The sequence below is a fragment of the Pleurodeles waltl genome, chromosome 10 (genome assembly GCF_031143425.1).
Source record: "Pleurodeles waltl isolate 20211129_DDA chromosome 10, aPleWal1.hap1.20221129, whole genome shotgun sequence".
Classification (NCBI taxonomy): domain Eukaryota; kingdom Metazoa; phylum Chordata; class Amphibia; order Caudata; family Salamandridae; genus Pleurodeles; species Pleurodeles waltl.
Window position 1 is genome coordinate 766,043,489 of NC_090449.1, and position 24,338 is coordinate 766,067,826.

At 46.9% G+C, this 24,338-nt stretch overlaps 1 protein-coding gene across 1 annotated transcript in view; it reads right to left on the minus strand.

Moving 5' to 3' along the window:
- Positions 1 to 24,338, minus strand: part of MYO3A (myosin IIIA) — a 1,274,985-nt gene that overhangs the window by 1,245,849 nt on the left and 4,798 nt on the right. The window contains exon 2 of the mRNA XM_069211361.1: positions 7,367 to 7,504. Within this exon, the coding sequence (XP_069067462.1) occupies positions 7,367 to 7,504 (138 nt within the window). The remainder of the gene's footprint in view (positions 1 to 7,366; positions 7,505 to 24,338) is intronic.

A 24,338-nucleotide genomic window follows, 5' to 3' on the forward strand; every position in this document is an offset into this window, starting at 1 on the left:
ATTACAAAGTGTTTCACTGATAGCATTTTAAACCCTGGGGTGCCAAGGATGAGCTGGTCTCGTCCTCGGCAATGGTTGCGAGGTGCCGAGGACGAGACCAGCTCGTCCTGCTATGGTCCCGGGGGGGGTGGAGGGGGGCAGGGAATCGCCTCCCCTTCCACCCCCACCCCTGTGGCCTCTGATGACATCAGAGTGCTCTTGCGCGCTGACCTCATCAGAGGCCTTCCCCTCCGCGCTGGAAGCTCAACTCATGCAAAAGCATTTCTCCTCCGATCACGTGGAGTGAGCAGAGAGGCATAAAAGGAGAGGAAAGGCCTTTCCTCTCCATTCCTGTCTCAAAACAGGAATGGAGTCTTGGTCAAGGGCCGCTCCCCGGGGGGGAATTTATTTTTAGGCTATTTATGCCCCCCCCGGGGTAGATCGGCCTATTATAATTAGGCCGATCTGCCCCCAGAGGGGGGAGAAACCTCCAGAGACAAGGAATTTTTCTTTTGTTTGTATGTGGGGAGCGACTCCTTAGGCAAGGGTCGCTCCTCTGAAGGCAAAATTAATTCTAGGCCGTTTCTGCCCCTCTTGGGGGCAGATCGGCCTATTTTTATTAGGCCAATCTGCTCCCAAGGGGGCAGAAACCACTAGACACCAGGGATTTTTTTTTGTCAGTTTCACATGAGGGGAGTGACCCATTATGCAAGAGTCGCTCCCCTGGGGGGCAAATTTCTTTTAGGCCATTTCTGCCCCTCTTGGGGGCAGATCGGCTGATTGTAATTAGGCTGTTCTGCCCCCGGGGGGCAGAAACCTCTAGGCACCAGGGATTTTTTATTGTTTTGTTTTATTTTTTATGTGTGGAGAGTGACCACTTAGGCAAGGGTCGCTCCCCTGGGGGCAAAATTATCCTTAGGCCATTTCTGCCCCCCTGGCGGCAGATCGGCTTATTTTTATTAGGCCGATATTTCCCCAAGGGGGGCAGAAACCACTGGGCACCAGGGATTTTTTTTGTGCACCAAATTCATGCAAGGGGAGCGACCCCTTAGGCAAGAGTTGCTCCCCCTGGGGGGCAAATTTATTTTAGGCCGTTTGTGCTCCCCTTGGGGGCAGATCGGCCTATTTCTATGAGGCCGATCTGCACCCGGGGGCAGAAACCACTAAGGCACCAGGGATTGGTGTGTGTGTATGTGTGTGGTTTGTTTGGGGGGGCAGCCCCTTGAACAAGGATCACTCCCCATGGGGGCACATTACTGTTGGCTATATATAGCCCCCTGGGGGGCAGATCGGCCTATTTTTGGAAGGCCCATCTGCCCCCAAGGGGGGCAGAAAGCCCACCAGAGGCCAGGGTAGAATTTGTTTTCATAATAAGAGGGTGGGGGTATGGCCATACCCCCACCCCAAATAAATGGGGCCAAGTTGTTATGCCCACCAGTGGCAGATGGGGCAATTACCCCCGATCCTCACCCCGGGGGGGTGGAAAGTCCACTAAATGCCAGGGAATTAAAAAAAAAAAAAAATAGTGTGGTGGTGGCTACCAACCAGTATGGGCATGGTTATGCCCCCACCCCAACTGAAGGGGGTAACAGTCTTTCAGCTCCCCCCAGCATACTAAAACATCTTATCCTATGGCAAGCAAGTGGACATTTGATTATTTGGGGTTTTGGTTTTCTATTTGGGCCATGAGAGCTTGGCTAACTCTCAAAATTGTCCCACTTGGAATGGTGAGAGTTGCATTTTTTGGACTTTGGGATGCTGCCATGTAGAAAAATCCACAAGACCTAGACACATCTGAAAACTAAATATCTGGGTGCGTCCAAGGTGGTGTGCTTCACATGCAGCCCGCACCATTTTCTTACTTACAATGCCCTGCAAACCTCCAACTTTGCTGGAAATCACACATTTTTTCCCCATTTTTGTGATGGAAACTCCGGAATCTGCAGGAATCCACAAAATTCCTACCACCCAGTATTGTCTCATCTATACTGATAAAAATGCTGCTGCACTTGTAAGCCTAAAAATGTTTTTTTTTTTTATAAACTGCCCTTTTGGACCACTTTGGTTCCCCCTTAATTTCAACATGTTTTTGGCTCTTCCCTGTTACAAGCACTTGGCCCACCTACACAAGTGAGGTATCATTTTTAACGGGAGACTGAGGGGGAACGTTGGGTGGTAGGTAATTTGTTCCCGTGCGGGGATCCCACACAGAAATGTGGGGAAAATGTGATTTCTTTTTAGCTAAATTTGAGGTTTGCTGAGGATTCTGGGTAAGAAAACATTGGGGGGTCCACGCAAGTCACACCTCCCTGGACTCCCTCAGGTGTCTAGTTTTCAGAAATGTCTGGGTTTGGTATGTTTCCCTAGATGGTTGCTGAGCCCAGGACCAAAAACGCAGGTGCGCCCACGCAAAAACAGGTAGTATTGTATTTAATAATTTTGATGTGTCCAGATAGTGTTTTGGGGCATTTCCTGTTGCGAGCACAAGGTCTACCCACACAAGTGAGGTGCCATTTTTATTTGGAGACTTGGGGGAATGCTTGGTGGAAGAAAATTTGTGGCTCCTCTCAGATTCCAAAACTTTCTGTCATCGAAATGTGAGGAAAACGTGTTTTATTAGCCAAATTTTGAGGTTTGCAATGGATTCTGAGTAACAGAACCTGGTGAGAGCCCCACAGGTCACCCCATCTTGAATTCCCCTAGGTCTCTAGTTTTCACAAATGCACAGGTTTGGTAGGTTTGCCTAGGTGCCGACTGAGCTAAAGGCCAAAATCCACAGGTAGGCACTTTGCAAAAAACACCTCTGTTTTCTTTGAGAAACTGTGATGTGTCCACATTGTGTTTTGGGGCATTTCCTGTCACAGGGGCTAGGCCTACCCACACAAGTGAGATATAATTTTTACCGGGAGACCTGGGGGAACGCTGGGTGGAAGGAAATTTGTGGCTCCTCTCAAATTCTGGAACTTTCTGTCACCGACATATGAGCAAAAAGTGTTGTTTTTAGCCAAATTTTGAGGTTTGCAAAGGATTCTGGGTAACAGAACCTGGTGAGAGCCCCACAGGTCACCCCATCTTGAATTCCCCTAGGTCTGTAGTTTTCAAAAATGCACAGGTTTGGTAGGTTTCCCTAGGTGCCGACTGAGCTAGAGGCCAAAATCCACAGGTAGGAACTTTGCAAAAAACACCTCTGTTTTCTTTGAGAAAATGCGATGTGTCCACTTTGTGTTTTGGGGCATTTCCTGTTGCAGGCTCTAGGCCTACCCACATAAGTGATGTACCATTTTTAATGGGAGACTTGGGGGAACATAGAAGAGCAAAACAAGTGTTATTGCCCCTTGTCTTTCTCTTCATTTGTTCCTTCCAAATATAAGACAGCGTGTAAAAAAGACGTCCATTTGAGAAATGCCCTGTAATTCACATGCTAGTATGGGCACCCCGGAATTCAGAGATGTGCAAATAACCACTGCTCCTCAACACCTTATCCTGTGCCCATTTTGGAAGTACAAAGGTTTTCTTGTTACCTATTTTTCACTCTTTATATTTCAGCAAATGAATTACTGTATACCAGTATAGAATGAAAACCCACTGCAAGGTGCAGCTCATTTATTGGCTCTGGGTACCTAGGGTTCTTGATGAACCTACAAGTCCTTTATATCCCTGCAACCAGAAGAGTCCAGCAGGCGTAATGATATATTGCTTTAAAAAATCTGACATCGCAGGAAAAAAAGTTACAGAGTAAAAACGTAGAGAAAAATTGCTATTTTTTTCACCTCGATTTCAATATTTTTTTTATTTCAGTTGTTATTTTCTGTAGGAAACCCTTGAAGGATCTACACAAATTACCTATTGCTGAATTCAGAATGTTATCTACTTGTCAGAAATGTTTAGGTTTCTGGGATCCAGCATTGGTTTCACACTCATTTCTGTCACTGACTGGAAGGAGGCTGAAAGCACAAAACAAAATCGTAAAAATGGGGTCTGTCCCAGTAAAATGCCAAAATTCGTGTCACACCTGAAGGGCACAGCTCCTTCCTAGGCCTACTCAGAGGGAAAAACTAGCAGTGATTTACACAAAAAGTGATGAAATTCGCCATGACAGAAGCTCCCTGCCCCAGAAAGGAAAAACACCCCTTAACCTCACTGCAGGCTTTAGAACCGTGGAAAACTGAACTTGCTTCGGCAGCGCCCACCATGCTTAGTGCGCCTAGTTTACGTTCCACTCTTTTCTCTCACTGGCAAGTCTACCCTTAATCTGCGCCAATTCCAATTTTAGGGGCCTGTTTGCATCACACATCACACTGCACTCACCGTAGTGTGTCTGAGTGGCGGTGGTTGCATGGGGTCTCTCTGAATGGACTGCCAGGATCCCGGTAGGGCTGCCTGTGCACGGCATCTGCTGGGAGACCTTTTTTATTGCACGCGGCATCTGCCCGGAGACCTTTTCTTGTTTGTTTGGGATTTTTTTTGCAGCCAAAATTGTAAATGTTGCGGCCACTGGGCTTAGCTGATTTTGCGATTATTTTGCGAATCGTGAAATACCGGAGGGTCCGTTTAGATCGATGTTACTAATGGGTTTGTGTCTAGGTGTTGTTGACTGCCATTGCCATTTGTCTGTTAGAATTACTTCAGCCTCAAAAAGCCATTTCTCACAATATCTATTTTCTTGAATATGTAATGGAAGTGAGTACAACAGACTGAGGGTTTTCTGGATCAACATTCCCACCCGGGAATCAGAATCTAGTGAGTTGAAGGTCATTTCTTTGCCTTGATTGAGCTGCTGGGCAGGTACTGAAGACTGACTAGTGAGGGCTCACTAGTACTTTGTCATATCGTAGTCCTCTGTGCATACTTTCTGCATCTTCCTAGTAGACCTCCTAGTTTGCTACCAAGACAGGCAATGAAGCTAAGGGCATCTAGAAGGCGTAAGCATTCAAATCCTCGACAGACGATAGATATCTGCATAGTGAAGCCATGAGCCCTCATTTACTGGGTTTCGCCTGTCTACTGGTTTCGAATTCCTTGATGGATGCATTGGTCCGTCAGGCATAGCTCCTATTCCGCCACTAGTGGACTATTGTCTCAAACGTGGCTAGAGCAACCTCTTTATATTTCGATGCCCTGTGAGCACACCCACAATCTGGCTCCACATCTGCACTGCAATGTAGGCTATCCCACAAAGTTGTGCCTTTAGTCTAAGTCGAGCCAAAAAAAGTTGGGGGTTGTCCTGTTTGGTAAGCCAGAGGCATCTATGCGATCGATCTTCACTCTGGCTGACCTACTTCATTCTCGCTAATTTGCAATACAGAAGCACTGATCCAGCACTGAATGACTCATTCGGGTAAAATGTAATTGCGTTGATGTGTTCTTCAATGTACCTTGCCCCAGTAACCACAGGCAACAATTCGGACAAAATGTCTCAGAAATTCCAGCAGCAATAGTATACGAGTACCCTTCTGTTCAGAAGTACAGCTTGTGGAATATTCCCCATATTCCCTAAAAAAACGGATAACAGTATCATTCCCCACAGACAAATTAAGATAATAATGAAGGAGGCCTGAGGGGGTTGCTTTACGTGACTGGAGCATAGGGCGGTTTCTGCCCCACAAGACAGCGATCTCCCCCTAACAAACAAGCATGTGATGGAGCAAGGAATTTCACTTTATCTTCTTTTCACCTCTACATGACTCGCACAGCAGAGATGCAATGCCCCGGGCAAGTAGATATATTGGTCAACATTGTCTGGAGAAAGTGCTGCACACCAGACGAATATCACTTCCTAACCTGGCTGAAGATGCCATGTAGTCCTTTGGGATGCACAAGCAATCATTGAGGAAGGAGGAAGTCAGCCCAGGCGAGGAAGAGGAGAGCACATATGTGATGGTAATCAAACGACACGTTCTTGAAGCAAACCAGATGGAAGCAGAGATTTAAGTGCAGCAGGGGTAAACCAATCACACCAATTCAAATAATAGTAATAACGCATAAGAAACAAATTAACTAATATCAAATCAAAAAATAAACGGTGACTAAAAAACTAAAACCTAGTAATATTAAATGTAAGTTCAATATGTTTAAGGCAAAACAGAAAATCACCCCAAACTTGGTGGTGGTACTCTCCCTGCTGCACTTTAAAGTCTAAAAACAAGTTTCTTTGGCGACTAAGTTTTTTTTCAAAGACAATGGATGGCAGGTCCTTTTCTTCCCCAGCAGCCACAAGTGCAGTTCCATGTCACTTGACTCCTCAAGGATCTGACCTGCTGAAATTCAGAAAATGTTGAAGACTTGTTTTTTTCCCATCCTCTCGATGTTCTCCGGCTTTACAGCTGCTTTATGTAGCCCGTTAACTTGGCGATGTCGAGTTGGTTCTAGGTTTTTTAGCGCCAAGATACCCCAGTGATGCTTCACAAATACCAAAACTAAACCAAGCTAAAAGCATGTCGACTTACATATGGGTACAAAGTTACTATGGCGGGTTCAGAAACAACAAGAAAGAGTTTAAGGAAATTATGAATATCTGTTCAAATTAAATGCAATGTAAATTAGTAGAATGATAAAATATAATAGAATTTAATTTTATTAATTTCTCATTGTGATGTTAGCTTATCTCCATTGTAATACTCTTCTAATGCTGCCTGCACTGAGCAAATATGTTGGGTATGCACCTCTTGTCTTTTCATAACGTGCGGCCTGTTCTTCCAATCCTATCTGTCAAACAAAAGCAAAGCCCAGTCTATTTTTAGGTATATAATGCATTTCCGTGACCCTTGGAAACATTGGCTTGAAACATATCGCGTTATTTATAAATTTCGTGTTAAACAATTTTCGTGGAATTCTGGAACCTTTCACCGGCATGAAATTTTGTATACTTTTCTGCTGCAGCAACCGTAAACTCAGGTCGGGAGAAATGTTCTCCTTGAACCGGGAGAAATGTTCTCCTTGAACCAATCTCTTGTCTGGGTCTCATGTGACTTTGAAGGCGAGGTGAGCGCTCGCATTCAGTTTTCATTCTGAACACACACAAGCAACTTTCCGCAGTTTTGCGCAATATATATGAAATATCGTGTAAAAAAACCTCTAATATCCCTGCCCTGCCTCCCTATTTACTCTAGCCAGCTGCAGCTTAATATGATTATTACTGCCCGAGAACAATATTATCAAAGCTACTTGTTTAAACAATGTGATAATATACATTACAATTAACAAAGTTCTAGTTAGAAAATATATACAGGAATTTTCAGATAGAAAAATGTACCCGTTTTCCAAATGTTATTCAAAAACATTCCCAGCTCTTCGATTATTTTTATCATCAATTATTGCCCGCCAACTCAGAAGAACATGCCGATGTTCTATCAATCATTAATTATCTTAGTTATACAAAATTACCCACCTCAAGGACGAGCCAAAGTTGGTCCCCAGCCTTGATATCCTTTTTGAAATACATCCCAAAAAACTTGACTACATTTGGATGATCGGATAGAGATTTAAGGATGTTGTACTCAGCCTCGATTTCTTCATCAATATCCTCCTGTGATGAAACAAGGAAAGCCAATACAGTGTCAGTAAGAAGCATCAACAATGTGGCAAATCTATTATCGTTTTAATTAAATTAGAACTATTCACCAAAATAAATTCTGGCAATGGATGGCCTTGAAATATACTTTGATAGTTAGGTTTGTGTAATTATCTCAACATTCAGATACATAGAACAAAAAAAAAGATACATTTTTATATTTCTAATGTGCTTACAGACTAATTTGCTGGAGGCATGGAAATAAGATTGAGGCTAGGTTTCACACTGAAAGGAATGCTTAATGCTCTACAATGATGTTCTGTACACAAGTGGTCAAACATATGTATATGAACGCATAAACATGCCACTTCAGTGGTAGAAGTCATTTTTGAACGACTATACCTTTGCCCCTAATAGCAGTTTTCAATCTGCACCAAAAAGAATGTTTGGACAACTAATTATTTTTTGACAAATGCAGTACTGCGTGATGGACGTGGTACAAATTTACGGGGGGGGGGGGGGAGGTCATCAAGTTTGCCTTCCAAATCAATCTACATAATTAATTTCTCTACTTATTAATAAAACTAAAGAATGAAAGATCATAAGACATGGCAGATAGAATATTCATAGCTACTTTAATGCCTTATACTGATTTGATTACTTTTTTCTACAGATGTTTTTGAAAAAATTATGAAATTGCAGTCCAATGTTTTTTTCTGCTCGATGTACATTTACATTATACTTCGGAAACAGCAATGCAATGTCAAATTTAAAGACTCAGGTTCTGATTGGCTGAAGGCAGAGCTTCAGTTATTCAGTTACTAACACCCAGCCCCTGCTTGTAGCGCCAAACATGGTCACATACTATGGGATGCCCCAGCATCCCAAGGGGTACGCATAGATTACAGGAGGAGCAATAGCTGCTGCCATGACAACAGGTGATGGAAGAGAGAGAGACAGGGGAATACTGCCCTGTCATTTGCCCGTAGATACATTTGCAATTTTCAGGAGCTTTTTAGCCCATAAAACTCCAGAGCTTCTTTAGCCCATGTCCGGTTGTACTTCACCAAGGCATCAGAAGGATGTATTCTGCTGCTCTGGTGGACAACAGCCCGTCTGCCTGGCTGAGCACTTTGTGCCATCAAAAAAGCTTCCTTACACCATGGTGGGCCTTCTGAAGGCACTGTAGCTTTGCTATGTGGGCACCATGCTCACTGCACCTGCAGATCCTTAAATTTAACATAGGACCACACCAACAAATTTTAAAAAGGACTTTAAACACTTGGCTCGTTTTCATAGAACGATCTAAGACCTTCCTGAAGCCATTAGGTAACTATAAAGCAATTTTCAGGTTTATTTTCAAACCCTAAACAGCAGCCTCGACCTTGGAAACAACAATAAGACAATTAATTATATATATATATATATATATATATATATATATATATATATATATATATATATATATATATATTTTTTTTTTTTTTTTGTTAGACCTGACAGCCTTAGGGTGGCCACCCCTAGCTTTTTGCCTGCCTCCCTCCACTTTTTGGATACTGTTTTTGCTGGTTTCTAGACTCTGCGCACTTTACCACTGCTAACCAGTGCTAAAGTGCATATGCTCTCTCCCTTTAAACATGGTAACATTGGATCACACCTGTTAGAAATGGGGTTTCTGGTTGGCTAGGGTATGCACCTCAGCCAGGCAGAACTTACCCACTCTAGTCAGGGCAAGGGAGTTACACGTCCAAGATAACCCCTGCTCACCCCCTTGGTAGCTTGGCACGAGCAGTCAGGCTTAACCCGGAGAGCAATGCGTAAAGCGTTTGCACAACACACACATACATGCAACGCAATATCCCCACCACACAGGAAACACAACACCAGATTATATGAAAATATACTGTATTGTACACAACGTAATTATTAGACCAACATCACATAACAGTACTATCCTGCTACCTTAGCAGTTGTCAGAACATTACACATTAGTTACTCTGCAAACTAGCAGTAGTCACACATAACACACAGGTTACTCAGTATTCTGCAACATAAGCAGTAGTCAGGAAACACGTTATCACATTAGCACACTTGTCACAAGAATATCATACAACGCCCATAGTAGGAACATTAGAAAATCTATGGCAAGTTAAGCAAACATATTAGCAAGTCATGCCCATAAAAGGAACATGTGCACACATATGTAAAAGCATCAAAATACAGGTAGGCAATACATCATAATTAATAAAGTCTGTAGCAAGAACTTCCATTATGGGTATATTGGCCCTTTTACAGGTACCTGACTTGACGAAGAGGCACTCCCAGTGCCTAAAACGAATAATGGGGCCCCGGCGCTCTTCTGCGCTAAACGGGGGCCTCCCTGATCTCCTGGGGACAGGGGAGGGCGGCACACACCTCCTCTATGTCAAGAATGAGCCCTTCTAGGGACCGTGAACACTGGGGGCCCCCCTAGGCCTCCACCGGCCCTTTTGAGGGGGGCCCAGGCCTGGGAAACCTTTAGAGGGGGAGGGGGGCGCCTCGCACCCCCTCCTAGGTGAAACGCGGGCCCCTCCGGGGACCCGCTAACTCCTGGGGTCTCCCGGGACCTCCGTGGCCCTGCCACTGGGGGACCCCTAGATAAAAGACTCCTGGCCCGCGAGGGGGCCAACAAGAGAGCTGGGGGCCAGGGCGAGCCTCCGGTGAGGCTGCCGCCCGGCCCTGAATAGCAGGAGAGTCCTCCGGGACTCCTGCACGAGAGGGAGAGGCGTCCTCCTCTCCCTCTCCGTCCAGATGACGTTGCGGCCCAAGGTGGGGCCTGTTGGTGCCCCGGGGGCGCTCTGGAAAGCACGCGTCCCCCGGGAGCACGCTAGGAGCGGGCTAGCTCCTTCCTTTGTTTCTAGTAGTGCCCCAGGGGCACTACAGACAGCGCGAACCTCGCGCTCGGGTGCATGCTCGTCCCGGGCTGTGGCGGTGATTTTGCTTCAGCAGAGAAGCGCTGCAGCAGCGCTAGGGCACAGTTTAGAGCCCGGGCTGCGGCGGTGATTTCTTTTAGGAAAAGAAAAGCGCTTTCCAAGCGCTATAGTGCACCAACAGCCCAGCAACCGAAAGAATGCCTTGTTCTCCTTCAAAGCATTCTGGGCAAAGGTTTAAACGAGCGTTGCAGGGGTCAGGGGCCACAGCACCCTGCCCCTGGGAACAACCAAACCAGAAAAAAGCACAAAGCTGGTGGGTCCAGCTACAGGCCAGCACAAGGGGTGCAGATGGTGGCAGTTCCTCCTAGTGACCAGGCAGGTCACAGGTCAGCACAGCAGCAGCAGTCCATGGCGGTTTCCTGGTGAGTCCATTCATCAGCGTTCTGTGTCCAGTTTCAAGAATGTTCAAATTGTGGGGAAAATTCCCCTGTACTTATAGTCCTGTTTTACAGTGTTTTACAATGATAGGGAGAGGAGGTTCCAGCCAGTTACAACTGGTTCTGGGAGTGCCCCCTCTCTCCTTTCAGCACAGGCTCCAAACATCAGTGGGGGGTTAACGACCCTATTGTGTGAGGCCAGGGCACAGCCTTTACAAATGTAGGTGTGCCCCGCCTCTCCCTTCTCTCAGCCCAGGAAGACTATTCAGTATGTAGATGCACCTCAGTGACACCTCCACCCTCCCTGTGTACAGGCTGTCTGAGAAGTATGCACAAAGCCCCAACTGTCACTCTGACCAGACGTGGATTGGAGTCAAGCTGCAAAACACCAGAATCATAAGCACAGATAAATGCGCACTTTCTAGAAGTGGCATTTCTGTGATAGTAATAAAAAATACACCCACACCAGTAAGCAGTATTTATTATCCCCATCACAACCATACCAAACACGCCTACGCTACCCCTCATAAATCAGACAATACCCCTTACACATAAGGCAGGGCATTTCTAATGCAATCCTATGAGAAGGCAGTACTCACAGCAGTTAAACACCAAGTTAGGCGGTTTGTCACTACCAGGACAGGCCATGCAATAGGGCACATGTCCTGCCTTTCTACATACATGGCACCCTGCCCATAGGGCTAGCTAGGGCGTACTTTAGGGGTGACTTACATGTAGTAAAAGGGGAGTTCTGGGCCTGGCAAGTAAATTTAGATGCCAGGTCCCTGTGGCAGAAAACTGCGCACACAGGCCCTGCGCTAGCAGGCCTGAGACAGGTTTGAAAGTCTACTTCAGTGGGTGGCGCAAGCAGCGCTGCAGGCCCACTAGTAGTATTTAATTTACAGGCCCTGGGTATAGAGATACCACTGTACAAGGGACTTATAGGTAAATTAAATATGCCAATTAGGTATAAGCCAATCATACCAACTTTAGATGGGAGAGCACCTGCACTTTAGCACTGGTCAGCAGTGATAAAGTGCTCAGAGTCCTAGAGCCAACAGCGAGAGGTCAGAAAAACCAGGAGGAAGGAGGCAAAAAGACTAGGGATGACCATGCGTATGGCCAAAAGTCCAACAACACCAAATTGGACTATTTGATTTACTTGTAAGTCCCTATTAGAGTGCACCATATGTGCCCAGGGCCTATAGATTGAACGCTACTGGTGGGGCTGCAGCACTGGTTGTGCCACCCACTTCAGTAGCCCCTTTACCTTGTCTCAAGCCAGCCATTGCAAGGCCTGTGTGTGCAGTTTCCCTGTCACCTCGACTTGGCATTTAAAAGTACTTGCCAAGCCTAAAACTCCCCTTTTTCTACATATAAGTCACCTCTAATGTGTGCCCTAGGTAACGCCTAGAGCATGGTGCTGCGTGGGTAAAAGGCAGGACATGTACCTGTGTAGTTTACATGTCCTGGTAGTCTAAAACTCCTAAATTAGTTTTTACACTACTGTGAGGCCTGCTCCCTTCATAGGTTAACATTGGGGCTGCCCTCATACATTGTTGAAGTGGTAGCTGCTGATCTGAAAGGAGTAGGAAGGGCATATTTAGTATGGCCAGAATGGTAATACAAAATCCTGCTGACTGTTGAAGTTGGATTTAATATTACTATTTAAGAAATGCCACTTTTAGCAAGTGGGCATTTCTCTGCACTTAAATCTTTCTGTGCCTTACAATCCACGTCTGGATGAGTTTAGTTTACAGCTCCTTGTGCATTCACTCAGACACACCCCAAACACAGGGTACTCAGCCTCACTTGCATACATCTGCATTTTGAATGGCTCTTCCTGGGCTGGGAGGGTGGAGGGCCTACTCTCACACAAAGGTCTGCCACACCCCCTACTGGGACCCTGGCAGACAGGATTGAACTGAAAGGAGACCTGGTGCACTTCTAAACCACTCTTTGAAGTCTCCCCCACTTCAAAGGCACATTTGGGTATGAAACAGGGCCTCTGCCCTACCACCTCAGACACTTCCTGGAGAAGAAACCTGAACCAGAACCTGCACCCTGACAAGAAGAACTGCCTGGCTGCCTAAAGGACTCACCTGACGGCTTTCTACAGAGGACTGCTGCCTTGCTGTTGCCCTGCGGTCTTGCTGCTCTCTTGCTTTGCTGCAGAAGTGCTCTTCAAGGGCTTGGATAGAGCTTGCCTCCTGTTCCCTGAAGTCTCAGGACCAAAAACACTTCTCTCTTGCAATTGGACTCCTTGTGTGGCGAAAAATTAGATGCACAGCTTGTCCCGCAGTGAAAAATTCACAGCTCGCCGAACCGGAACGACGCCGCTCGACTTCGCGAGGAAAAGATCGACGCAGCGCCTGCGGTGCGACCGGAACTTTGACGCACGGCCCGTCTGGACAACGCCGCCCGACTTCCAGAGGGGAAATTGACGCAGCGCCTGCCGTGAGGGAGAAAATTCCACGCATCGCCCATCGGAACAACACACAGCTGGTCAACAAGCCCAGGATTCTACGCACAGACCCCGGGGCATCTGAAAACCCCGCGACCAAAAGAGGAAACCCGTCCGCGTGCCAGAAATCGACGCACACACCATTTTCCACACATCTCCTCTGCGGCCCTTGGCGGAGATTTTTCACTCCAACCAGGTACTTTGTGCTTGAAAGAGACTTTGTTTGCTTTTTAAAGACTTAAGACACTTTATATCATTGTCCAGAGATATCTTTACAATTTCTTATTGCATCTTTTATCGTTTTGACCTGCAAATATCCACATAAATATTATATATAACACTGTGTGGTGTATTTTTGTGGTGCTATATTGTGTTATTGTATGATTTATTGCACAAATACTTTACACATTGCCTTCTAAGTTAAGCCTGACTGCTCAGTGCCAAGCTACCAGTGGGTGGGCACAGGATAATTTGGATTGTGTGTGATTTACCCTGACTAGAGTGAGGGTGCTTGCTTGGACAGTGGGTAACCCGACTGCCAACCAAAGATCCCATTTCTAATATATATATATATATATATATATATATATATATATATATATATATATATATATATATATATATATATATAACATTTCTCTAGATGGCAAAGTAAAAAAGTGGTATTATTAACAACATACCAGGGATACATGAGAAGGAAGGCGAATTGGTGGTATAGTTTTATTGTTAACACAACTAGGATGTGTCTGAGTACAATTAAATAGGGATGAGTACATCTTTCTATCACTTAAGAGGTCGACTAACTATCACATAAAGAAGTAGTGACCTCATGTTAAATATGGATTTGATAATATATATAACCTTACAATAGGTTGTGCTGTTGAATTAATAGATGCTGACCAGATGGAAGGCAAAGTACTGATACATGCTTTCTGTATTGTATTCTACGTGCTTCCTACTTCAACATTCTGTCCTGAGGATGACCCGCCTGAATTAATTTCTTTGTTTGGGGTCGACACGTCAACATTGTATTAGAAATTGTGGATTGACTTTGAAAAATTCAGCAGGCTCACAGTACCTATGGTTATAGGTGCTTATTTGAGACCTTATACTTTTAACCACAGTTTAGTTTTAGTTTTCAAGTAAATAGCACTGCAACATTTATACTAACACATAATTCACTCACACTGCGCCGTTATAAAGGAACACCTCGATTACTTTACTTTAAATTGTTGAATTTAAGTTTCCAATAAATGTGATATATTACTCACAAACCTCATTGGTACAGAAAGGTCTTTATGGCACAACCACTGTCGTGGAGGTGAATTCATATCCTTCCCCTAGAGGGACCAACATTTTTTGAGATATTATACATTTACCCAGGGCCCAGGGCACTGGGTTGTCCATTTTTTTTTTTTTAAAACAATGCACCTGGACAGCAACATTTTTTGGTTAAAAATAAGAACCTTCCAAAGCAGGAGTTTGTTTTTGTTCACCAACACCAGGCTTCATCTGGCAGTCCCAATCAGGAACAAATATGTTTTAACATCTGCTTTAAATAGGGTGGATTGTCGGAGGTACATGTTACAGATTACTCACTGTTAGTTAAGTCTTTGATGAGAAGTTTTCATTAGTAGAGGTAGTATAGGCCCACCTGGCAGAAATTCACCTGGCTCTAAAGAGAACATGCTAATCAAGGATGTGATGGACAGGGTACCTTGCCATGTTCAATTAGGCCGTTGTCATCTTTGTTCTGGTGAAAATCCTGAATTAGTGGCAGAGAAACATGTAAAATGCTTTTCACACAGGCTGGGGCCAACTGACTGCCTGCTTGAAGAATCCGCTGTAGATGAGGCTGAGGTTCAGAAGAACTGTAAAGGTCCATCAAAGGCTCAAAGGAAACTGTTGACCAGTTCTCAATGCTCAGGGTAACAGGTTGTCCAACTTGGAAGTCATGCAAGACCTGCCCCAATGAACTGCACCAACGATGGTGAGACAGATGTAACTGATTGCAATACGATTGAGACTGCTACGACTTGCGCCGATGCATTAGGAAAAATAAACTTTTTATGCAACTAACCTGAACGCTTACAGGTTACAATTACTGATCTAGTGCCACATCAAATAACTAAAAGCCATGTACATTAGCATAGCAAAGTAACTTACAGCAACCATGGAACCAACTTCACCATCATCCTATCGGCTTCTTTGAACACCTGTGGGTAAGGGTTCCAATACTACAAAATATTCAGGAAACCTGGGCACTTTATATGCATAAATTTTTTGGATTACCTTTGAATACGCTGTTTTCCTCATGGGTGCATTGAATTTGTACTTACACGAGCTATGATTATCATACTATGTAATGCTGACTGTATACTTTGCATATTTTGTTTGGTTTGTTTAATCATTAAACAAACATTGTTTAGCAACTAATTTTTTGGATTATTTTTTAAACAGACATTTTTGATGTTCGTAACATTTTAATCCCTTATCAGTTTGTAGTAATTTGTGTTTCCTTTTTAGTTATTATTGCTGTCTATTTTCACTTTAACTTAGTGGTGAGATTCAGGAATTTTTCAATGTTTGATTTCTTACGAAGGACACCACAGAGTTTTTTTCTGAAGGTTGCTTTGCTGCAGGGTGAGAGAGGATGGTTCTGACTATCTGGTCTGCACTGATTTTTTGCTTTTGGATCACCTGGTTTTTGACCTTCTACTGTGAAGGAGCCTCATAGTTTGGGACACACTCACAGTAAAATCATGTTACAAGGACTGCGTGTGTTTATGGATCAAATCTGTTTATTATTATTTTGCAAATATAAACATACAGAATACAACACAATACAAGTCGGGGAATAGATAACATATTTCACTCCAACAAAGACCACAGCACTGACGGCAGGAGATCTGCCCATTGAAATCCCACTCTCTGGGCCACACCGAAGACAAGCTCCCACCATCCCTATATCATAACCCAGAGATTCAACGAGCAGTCCTAATACACTTCCAGATTGCAGGTCCTGATAATGTACATTCCCCCAACAAATAAATAAAACATACAAACAATGCTTCCCTCTAGAGTCCAAGTCCTCTCCGTGTCTCTCTCGGGCCCCACCACTCCCCTCCCCGACTTCAGTTCTCCGTCTGCCCTCCGGGTAGCCTGCACCTATATAAAGTCAATCTCAAAACCCTCAAATAGGCCGGGCATGTTAATTCCGTAAACTTGGAGGATAGAATCTGAAGAAATGGCTTTACATAATTCATTCAAATCACTCACTCCCTGCTGGGAGGCCAGAGAGAGTTTCTCCATAGCCAGGATAAACCACAGCTTCTGTAACCATGCCGTCCGCGTCGGCACTGTCTGTACCCCAGAGAGCAAGAATCTGCTGTAACGCAGCATTAAGCGCCAAAGCCATCTGCCTCCCTTTTAGCGATCTAGGGGGAAAGTAAGGGGATTGGGTAATCCCAGCACTATATACGATGGGAACCTTGGAATCTCAGTGTTAAATGCTGTATCTAATTCATCTAGTATACTTTCCCAATAACGATGCAGCTTGGGACAGTGCCATAGTAAATGCACCAGTGTACCTGTGGCTCCACAACCCCTCCAGCACCGATCTGACTTATCAGGACTCCATGCATGGATGCGCGCTGGAATATAATACCAGTAGGAGGCCACTTTATATGATGTCTCTGTCCCTGTTGCATTATAGGCTGTGTGGTGTGTTCTATAGAATATGCTGTCTCATTCCTCGTCTGTAAATTCCCTCCCCAGTTCTCTCTCCCATCTCAGCTGCCCCTTCGACTTGGGCGGTCGCTTCTCTCCCTGTAGGAGTCGATACAGCTCGGAGATGGCACTCTTATCACCCTACTTTAGCAGCAGCCATTTCTCGAATGGTGTAAGGGGCCTACCTATTATAGCTCTATTAGCCGGCCGGAGGGCCCAGTGCCGGACCTGACAATACATCAACCTATCCACCTCCTGTAAGCCGTACATCTCCTTCATCTGGTCAAAGGACAATACCCCTTGTTCATCGAAGAGGCTTCCCACTCTCCTACAGCCCCCCTCGTACCAGCGTCTCAGTCCCTCCAAATTAAGCCCAGGCTCGAAGTCTGGATTCTCACCAATGGGGGTCATCAGGGACGGGAAAGACGTCAACCCCAAACAACAAGCCATAGTGTCCCATATTCGCAGGGTTACTCCCGTGACCGGAGAAGAATAAAGTCCCCTAGCTCCATGCCGACGTAGGAGCCAGGGCTCCTTCCATATATAGGAGCCTGCTACCGCTTGATCCATAAAGCACCAGTGTTTCTCCGTGAGCGGACGGCTCCACTCTAAAAGAAAGCGCAACTGCGTTGCCTGGAAGTAACGCAGGAGACACGGATCCGCTAATCCTCCCCCATTCTTAGGGCGATACAAAACCTGTCGCGGAAGTCGTGCCGGTCGGCCCTCCCAAATAAACCTCAGGACCGCCGATTGAAGAGTGGCAATCGTCCGGGGAGGTGGGGTCAGCGGGAGCGCTTGGAATACATAAAGAATACGCGGTAAAACAGTCATCTTAACCGCCGCCACTCTACCCAGCCATGACAGCCTATGTCTCCCCCACGACTCCAGATCTCGCTGTACCTCGCGGACCAGCTTCGTATAATTCGCGCTCGCTGTCTTTGCAGTCGAGGTCGCCAGATCTACACCCAAGTAAGAAAGGCGTGTAGCCGACCACAGAAAGGGGTATCTCGCTCTCAGGTCCGCCTCGTGATCCGGGTTCATTGATAAGCTCAGGATCTGAGATTTCTGCATGTTCCCCTTAAATCCCGAAACATGGCTAAACTCATCTAGTATCCCCAATAGCGCAGGCAACGAGGTCATAGGCTCTGCCACTGTAATAATAACATTGTCAGCATAAAGAGTAATAAGATGGTGGTCCCCCCCGAATTTCACACCGGAGACCGAAGGACTGTCTCGCAAGCACTGCGTGAGGGGCTCCATATGGAGCGCAAACAAGAGGGGTGAGAGCGGGCATCCCTGTCTAGTCCCGCGCCTAACTGGGAACGGTAGGGAGAGCACACCATTAACCCGAACCGCCGCCCTAAGCGATTGATAGGCGCATTGTATCCAAGATCTAAACCCGGGGCCCAGACCAAAACGCTTCAACACCTGAAAAAGGTAAGGCCAGTGAACTCTGTCGAATGCCTTTTCGGCGTCTATAGCTAAAAAGAGCGTGGCCCTATGAGATCGGTCTATTTTATCTAACAAATGCAAAAGCTGCTGTGTTATCGCCACATTGACGATGTGGGATAAAACCGGACTGGTCCGGATCGATAAGACCTGCCATTTAAGGGTTAAGGCGATGTGCAAGAATCCCAGTAAATAGCTTGGCGTCAATATTCAGAAGCGAAATCGATCTGTATGAAGCGCACTCTTCTGGGTCTTTACCCGACATATGTATAACAGCAATGGTAGCATCTAACATACTAGGCGTCAAAGCTCCCGTCATCTGAAAGGAATTAAAAAGACGCACAAGGAGCGGGTCGAGCTCCGCACAGAAGGTCTTATAAAATAATGCTGTGTACCCATCAGGACCCGGTGACTTCCCAGCCTTTAGGCGTGAGATAGCTGATATGACCTCCTCTGCTCTTATCGGCCGATCCAGCAGGGACGCCTCCCTCTGCCCAAGAGGGGTAACTGCTATGTCCTCTAAATAGGGTTCCAGAGCTGTGTCATCCTACACCTCTGCCGCATACAAGCCCCGGTAAAAATCTGCAAAAGCTTCAGCAATCTGGTTGCTCGAGTGGGCCTCCCCCCCTGAAGGGGAACAAATTGATTTTATCGCCGAAGCCGCCCGTTGCGCTCTCAGTCGGTGTGCTAAGAGTTTCCCACACCTGTTGCTGCCAGTATAATATTTATGCTTAAGTCGCACTACCGCATACTCCGCCCTATCCCAGTCTAGTCTTTTCAGTTGCTGCCTCACCTTCTCCAATTCCCGCCAAGTTCTTGGCGCGCCCGTGGATTTGTGGATTTGTGGGCACGTTCCAGTATAGCCACCCTCTGCTCCAGCCACTCCCTTATATCCCTCCGTGTCTTATTGTCTCTTGCGGACAGTGCCATTACCTCGCCCCTCACCACAGTTTTCAAAGCCTCCCAAACCGTCTCCATGGAAGTACTACCATTGTCATTGAGGCTAATGTAGTCCACGATCGTGCGTCGAAGCGACGCTACTACCGTCTCACTCTGCGGCAAGGAATCCCTAAAACGCCAAGTCGGTGTACCCACTCGACCAACTTCCACGGAAAGCTCTACGGTAACCGGAGCATGATCAGTCAAGGCCCTCGGTTCGATCGTGGCCTCCATAACTCGGGGCAAAAACTCATGTGAGGCCAGGAAGAGATCAAACAGTGCGTAAGTCTTGGACGCTGCTGTCAGAGTCACCAGATCCTCGGGGTCTGTGCACGTTCCCAACACTTCCACCACAAGACAGCTCCAATACTCTGATTAGATTTATCACAGAGTCTAAGAGAGTCCAAGTGGGGAAAAGGGGATTAGGACGGGAACAGCTGGGAAGGAAACCTGTAGGAAGCAAAAGGTTAAAACACAACATCAAAATTACATCTCATGAATTCAGTACGATGCTACAACTCTAAGGTTCGTCTTTTCCGAAAAACATGAACAACGCTAGAATAGTCCTAAAACTGAATAGGCTTTAGATGACCGAATACCTGAGGAGGAAACAGAAAAAGTTAAATAGGACTTTCAGATTCGAGTACTTTCTTTAGCATGAGAATCAGGAAACACTCTGAGCAATTTCTAAACAACCCGATGAATCTCCTTTTAAGAATACATATCAGGAACACACAGCATTACATCTAGAACTCTGGTATTGTTGTGTTCATCTCAGAAAAAACATTGGGAAGTGAATTGCGCACATTGCAGACTTTTATATGAGTATTAAACACCATAAAGGATTGTGCACCATGAAATCACACAACGTAGATTCAAGGAATAAATCACGCAACGTGTCAACTTGAAATGCTACCAAGAAAATGTCCTAGAATAGTAGCGCACAGTAATTTACACTATTTATACACAAGGAAAGAATTGCGCTTCTTGAGGATTCAAATGCCACCATACAAATGCCAAGAAATGATAGCGCACAATGAACAACACGAAAAACACTCAGGGAAAGAATCGCGCGTCTTGTCGATTCAAATGCCACCATGCAAACGCCAAGAAATGGTAGCGCACAATGAATAACATGAAAAAAGAGTCAAGGAAAGAATCGCACGTGTTGCCGATTCGAATGCCACCACGTAAACGCCAGAAAATGGCAGCGCACAATGAACAGCATGAACTACACACGAGAAGTGAATCGCATGCCTCGCCGACTCGAATGCCACCATGCAATGGTCAAGAAAAGGTAGCGTGCAATGAACAACAAAGTTAAATGCTCATGAAACGAGTTGCACGTCTTGCCAACTCGTAAAACATCATGTAAATGTCAAGAAATATCAGCGCGCAATGAACAACAATGTAATAACGAAGTCAAATCTTTATGGAATAAATTGCACGTCCTCCCTATTTGCAAACCACCATACAAATGTCAAAAAATGGCAGCGCACAAGTAATCTGTTATTCATTTAAGAATTAAAATCAAGAATATGAAAATTCTCAATTACGGTGTTGGGAAATGTCCAAACACCATCTTACCGCCTGGAAACGGTGATCACCAATGAGAGATGAGTGCAGAAGACTGGAAAATCCAAATAGGCCGCCGGGACAGGAGCTCAGGAAGAAGCTGCTCATCTGCACCGGGACCTCTGAATAGTGAGCACTGGAAGTTGGGCTGACTCTCTTTTATAGAGTCTTGGCCCAGCCTAGAACCACGCCCAGGCATGTTGCAGGGAAAGTCTCTAGAAGGCCTTGGAAAGGGACCACACCCTAACACACTCTGAATGTCTTCAGCAATACATTGCAAATGTACAGTATTTATAAGCACCTTAAAAATGAATCTTTTGGATGGAATTCTGCAATGCAAAAGGTTAAACAATAACATATCATCACAATGCATAAATTACATTATCTTGCGAGCGTTGAGTTTTTGCATTGTAGATGCCCGTAGAGCGCGCACTGTCCTGGTGTTGACAGCTGCTGAATAAAAGGAATAATCTCGCAGCGTGGGGTGAAGCTTCCTCCATACATCCTCCAACCCACATTCAGCCAGCCACTGTTGTCCAGCCTCCGATAGCTCCCCTCCCTGCCCAAAGCGTTGGCCCGAGCGGTCAAGCTCGTTGTCCATTACTAGATTAAAATCTCCGCCCACCAAGATGGCGCTATCCGGTGAGCTAAGTGTCGAGGAGACTACCTGTCTCAAGAATGCCTCTTGTTGAACATTTGGAGCATAGAGGGAGGCAACGGTGAAGAAGAAGGGCCCAAATCTTACTCTAATAGCCAGGAACTTGCCTTGCACTTCATGTACCTTCCCCACCACCTCCCCAGGGAAGGCCCTTGAGAGCAGTATTGCTACCCCTGCATGCTTCGAAGCTGCTGAGGACCAAAGTTGTCTAGGAAACCAGCGCGAGCGCATGCGGAAAGTGTCTTTGTGCAACAGGTGTGTCTCCTGCAATAGACATATATGGCTCCCAGATTTCTCAAGGGCTGACAATATCGCAAGCCGCTTGGTCGGGTTATTAACCCCTCGGACATTCAGACTCAAGCACTTAACTTTCCATACATCTTAGGGCAGAGTTTGCTGTGAGGGGGAAGGGATCTGTAGGACGACCAAAGCCTTGGCCTAACACAATATCTCAGCCGCTCTAGGTCGCACGGCCTGTCCATTGTAGCCCATATACACCAGTCTCGCAGGGAAGCAAACCAACATAAACTTATAACACACAACAAATGCTCAAAGTAACAAAGTCCTCTCCCACACATCCCGCAGAGGAAATGTCCCAACGAGGCCATAGAACCACACTGTATCGTCCACCAGGTCCACTGACCCGCCGCCCGGACCTCGCTCAAAGGATCGTAGGCTCACCCAAGCTGCCTCCAACCGATCAACAGCTCCCGGCTCCCATCACCTAGGCACTTGTCCCAGCCGCCACACTGCTGACTGCCGCTTGACGTTCCGACATCTGCTCCGGCACAGTAGGACGCCGTCTATTCCTTCGTTTCTCCCTCCTCCGCCACTGCGGCGTGGCCGGTCGGCCGCCCCCAGCATCAAGGCCGAGCCCTGAGTATCCTCCTCTAAACCCAGGACAAGGTTCGCCTCCGCCAACGATTTCACCTGACGAAGCTGCTCCTCTCAGCGAAAGACAAGGCGAAATGGGTGACCCCACGAGTACGACACCCCATGTTCACCAGGTGCTCTGTGATAGGCTTAAACTCACGCCGTCGCTGTAAAGTCCGAACCGAGAGGTCCTGGAATAATTGGAGCTGATGACCTCTAAAGTGGACCTGCGGGAGGTTGCGCGTTCGCTGCAGGATGCTTTCTTTCAGCCCAAAGTTTTGGATGCAAGCCAAAATATCCGGCGGGCAGTCCCCGGCTCCGCCAGGGCGACGCACCCGGTGCACTCTGTCTAGGATGATCTCCCTAGGCTCCTCAGGATCAAGCACAGAGCGGAACAACGCTGTCACAAAGCCACCAATGTCCTCCTTCTCGGCCCCAGTCGGTACCCCTCTAATGCAGATGTTATGTCTGCGGGACCGATTCTTCAGATCTTCCACCGCCATCTGGAGGAGGTCTTGCTGCTCCCGCAAGCGAATAACCTCCTGCTGCAGGTCTGCCAGCTCCTCAACCCGGGCGGTTTCCCCATCTTCAACCTGTGCTATTCGTTCGCCCAGGGAGGTAAGCTCAACCCGTACCTCCTTCACCTCCTGCGATATGTCCTTGCGGAGCTCCTGTAAGTCGCTACGGAGGGAATCAAACAGGGAGGTAAGAAAAGCCTATGTAACAGGTGCTGCTTCATCCTCTGCCATTTCCCTCCGCATCTCAGGGCCTTTCGTGGACGGCGGTTCCTCATGTGCCTCACCCAGGACCAGACGTCCCCCTGTGAACATGTCCCTCACCGTCCGGTCTCTCTTTGCCTTAGAGGTCGCCATCACCGCTGAACTCAAACCGCAGAACTACAGGTCAGCCAGTCGGGCCACTGCTCTTCACACCGGGGGATCAAGTGCTCCTGGCCGCCCAATACTGCCACTGGCCATGTGGCCTCCTGCAGCAGTCCAGCCCCGCTTTGGCTAGGGCCTTTGCAGGCCGACCGCACCGCCGATAAAGGCCCAGGCCCATCAGCCCCCCCTAGCACCTCGCCGCGCGCTCAGCTGTACCTCAAACACCTCTGTCCTCTTAGGCCCCTTATAGATAGACCCAGCAAAGAGACACCGCCATCTCCAGGACCAACAGCTGGCGTTGCCCCGGTGTCCCGATGGAGAGTTCCTCATCAGAGGCCCTGGTCCCGAGAGCCGCCACTTCCGCGGCTGAGCTGCCAGGTCCCAGGCACGCGTCAGGACAGGGCGCGCCTTTCAGCCCTCGCGCCGGCATCAGCTCCGACGCACCTCACCTCACACGCGGGGATCCAGCCGCGAGCGCATTCGGCTCTGTGGGGCGCCTAGGGGTTCCCCCACATCGGGAACCCCGGCCGGACCCCGCGGCTCCCCAGGCTGGGAGATCCGAGGCAGTTAAGAGGCCCGGGCGGCGGAGATTGGACCCGCGTGTCCGTTCAGTCCGCCATCTTGGCCACGCCCCCGACTGCATGTGTTTAACCACCGGTGCAGCCTTGTTAAGCAGAGGCTCTGTGAAGCAACAAGTGTAGGAGCCCCAGGGTTGGTTACACATGATCACGTGTGCACCCATGTGAGAGCTGAGTGGGGAGGAGTCCTGGCGTGCACAGCCCAAGAACTGCGCTTAGGTAACCTGGCACAGAAAGGACCATGCAGAGTAGGTGGTGACCTGGAGTATGCCCGATTAGATAGGTGTACCCATGTGAGGGAGAACCAGTGTACTTATGGTCTTGAGTGTAGTGACACTCCATTATGTGTCAATG